At 46.6% G+C, this 3,109-nt stretch overlaps 1 protein-coding gene across 1 annotated transcript in view; it reads left to right on the top strand.

Annotated features, from left to right (window-relative positions):
* Positions 1–2,818, top strand: part of LOC106810959 (sortilin-related receptor-like) — a 29,242-nt gene extending 26,424 nt beyond the window's left edge. Inside the window, exons 13-14 of the mRNA XM_014814451.1 lie at positions 1,683–1,796; positions 2,728–2,818. Coding sequence (XP_014669937.1) covers positions 1,683–1,796; positions 2,728–2,818 — 205 coding nt within the window. The remainder of the gene's footprint in view (positions 1–1,682; positions 1,797–2,727) is intronic.
* The last annotated feature ends 291 nt before the right edge of the window (positions 2,819–3,109 follow it).

Below are 3,109 nucleotides of genomic sequence, written 5' to 3'. Positions count from 1 at the left end.
AATAATTAATAAATGAATCGTGATTTCACGAGTAACGAACGAATGAATCCTGATTTCACCAATAATTAATAAATGAATCATGATTTCACGAGTAACGAACAAGCGAATCCTGATTTCACGACTATTTAACGAATGAATCCTGATTTCATTCATGAGAATTTAATGAATGAATCGTGATTTCACGAGTAACGAACGAGCGAATCGTCGTCGTCGTTTCAGCCGTTAAGGAGTTCATGCTGTTCGCGAACCGCACCAAGATCACTCGCGTGAACATGCTCGATAACAGCACGTTTACGCTGCCGCTGCTTGACACCGACAACGTCATCGCCGTCGAATACGACTTCGTTGACAACTGCGTCTACTGGACGGACATCGTCAACGACAAGATCATGGTAGGCGATGGCGGCGGGTGTAAGAGCGCGCACGGTGGCAGTCGAGCCGCGAGGTTATGACGCGACGTGGCATTGACACCGTACGATGCTGTTGCATGGGTCGTGACGTCACGATGCAGACCGTAGTGTCGTGTGTCGCCCGCATTGTGTCACAATGCAGATAATCGTCACCCGGACACGTGCGTGCGTGCAGGCATGCGGCCGCGTATGCGTGTAACCTCGCCTTTCTCTCCTCCAGACACCTGCATGCATGCATGCATGTGTGCGTTTCATTTAGAGATCATTTCACTTCTCCAGTCAAAACTGTGTATAAGGGTCAGTCAAGGTAAATACCATCTAAGCCATCAAGTGTCCTCTGTAGACAACTATTTGTTCTGTAGAGGCGGCTTCAATGTGTAACTGCCACTCATGGGAAAAGTTTTCTTTGTGGACAGGTGGCTGTTCTATTGGGGGGATGACTAACGCAGGTTTGAGTGGACTTGCCTCGATATTTGTAGTATCAATTGCGATTATTCCGGTATCACATCCTATTCACATTAAATTATATTGTTGTGTTGCAGCTATTCGCAATGGATCTTTACATGTCGGGTTTTCTTACTTTAATTTATTTTAAATGCATTTGCATAATTGTTGGATGTTCATTTTCATAATTTGTTCCGTGTATTTTCAATTCGCAACACTGATGAATTAATGATGTTTTGCATTTAATTGACATTTCAATCGTTTTTACGATGTAAAGCATAAACTGAGAGTTGAAATTTCATTATTTTAACTCGTTTTTTTTGCTGACGTGTGTGTGATTGTTCACTAAAAGCATTTAATATTTCACGTGCCCTTTTCTCGACTCTTCCACATATAACTGTTATTAATGTTTCGTACCCGACCCTCACTGCTTTACTGTTTTCTTGTGTTGGTTCTGCTGCCGCGCACAGCGACGTGGGGCACGTCATTAACGTGTCCACTGACGAATGCGTGCCTTACACACGCATCGCCAGCGTCAAGACACACAGTGGCGCCACCCGGTGCCACGAGGGCAAGTTTGCGGCCGTCTCGAAAGGGTAAGGCGAAGCGTCGGGTGGCGTCGACGCGCCGGCGCAGAATCACGGGCGAAGTTACCGACAACAGTCGAGGGGGGAAGCGGGAAGGGAAGCGTACTATGTCGTCGTCGAGTCGCTCCCACCCTCGCCGTCTGCCCGTGATTTTCCGCCGCGATGCGTGGCGCCACCTGCTGGTGGGCGGACGCACCGCTCGCGTCGTCACGTCGTCATGTCATGTGCCGTTCGTTTGCAGCTCCGTCGGTTACACGGAAAACACGTACAACGAGTGTATCGCGAACGACTACGTTGCGTTTGATAGCGGCCTCGGCAGCTGCCCCGAGGGGCTCATTGTTCCGCACACGCGAGGGTAAGCTCACGCATACCCTCCACCTGTCGCTCGCTCGGAGGGACTGTCTGTCTCTAACAGCTAACTCTCGCAGGACGGCACTCTCGTCACCGCCGCCTCTCTTCTATTCCTGTCTGTAGTCTCGCACTCGAAGATAGGCGTAGGTGGATTTTTCGAGGGTATAGTTGGGGGTAACGGAGGTAGCAGGCACTGTATAGCGTGGTTGCTATGCGACACCCTTTGCTAATATAGTTACGGTTTTCGTTTTCCCAACGTGTTTCCGATCCGTAAGAACACCGTGTTTATACGAACGTATGTGCAGTTCTTTGTAGCATGAACCCATGTATGTTGAATATACGTGGTTTTGTACTCAAAGTCGCATCTGAGTATTCAACTCGATTATTTAGCTGTCTTGTGTTTTTTAGCTCTTAAAAAATTCCTTTTCATTTTAGTTTCTTCGTAGGGACTAATGACACCGACTATCACCTTTCTCCACTAATGAATTTTTCCATCTGCTTGTTTAGCGTATTCATGTCAACTAATTATTCTCCATGCACATCAGAAGTAAAAATCGCACCTCTTATTCGTTCTTCATTGAGAAGTAATGCGGATAGGCGAAGCGGTGTGGTCACCGCCACTCGCAATAGTTTTCAATCGTAATATTTAGCACGACACTAGAGAACAGCAGGGAAGTTGCCTGCTGTAGGTAGAACTCGGATTCTATCAATATGTGTACGAACCACCATTCGCCGTGCGTGGGATGCGGTAGTCATGGAGATTGTTTATTGTTTACATATACAGACGCATGTGCAGGATGCGGTTGTCATGGCGATCATTTATTGTTTACAGATATAGACGCATGCACGGGATGCGGTAGTCAGGGCTATTGTTTTTATGTTTACAGACGCGTGCACGGGATGCGGTAGTCATGGCGATCGTTTAATGTTTACAGATACAGACGCGTGCCAGGAGACACGTGCGAGGGAGGCCAGATCGATGTGTATGCTCCTAAGATGGTGCCTTGTGAAGTTAAACGTATGTGACCCGAATCTGTGTTCTACGGGCACACGATATACCTGAATCACTTTCACTCGACATTGCCTGTGTGGTTTAACAAGTGAATTGTGGTTTCTTGAGTAACAAACGAGCGAATCGTAATTTCACGGGTAACAAACGAATGAATCATGATTTCACAAGTAACGAACCAACGAATCGTGATTTCACGAGTAACGAACGAATGAATCCTGATTTCACCAATAATTAATAAATGAATCGTGATTTCACGAGTAATGAACAAGCGTATCGTGATTTCACGAGTAACGAACGAATGAATC

The sequence above is a fragment of the Priapulus caudatus genome, unplaced genomic scaffold (genome assembly GCF_000485595.1).
Source record: "Priapulus caudatus unplaced genomic scaffold, Priapulus_caudatus-5.0.1 Scaffold490, whole genome shotgun sequence".
NCBI classification, from domain to species: domain Eukaryota; kingdom Metazoa; phylum Priapulida; class Priapulimorpha; order Priapulimorphida; family Priapulidae; genus Priapulus; species Priapulus caudatus.
Note: the sequence above shows the minus strand (reverse complement) of the source record. Positions and strands in the feature narration are given on the sequence as shown.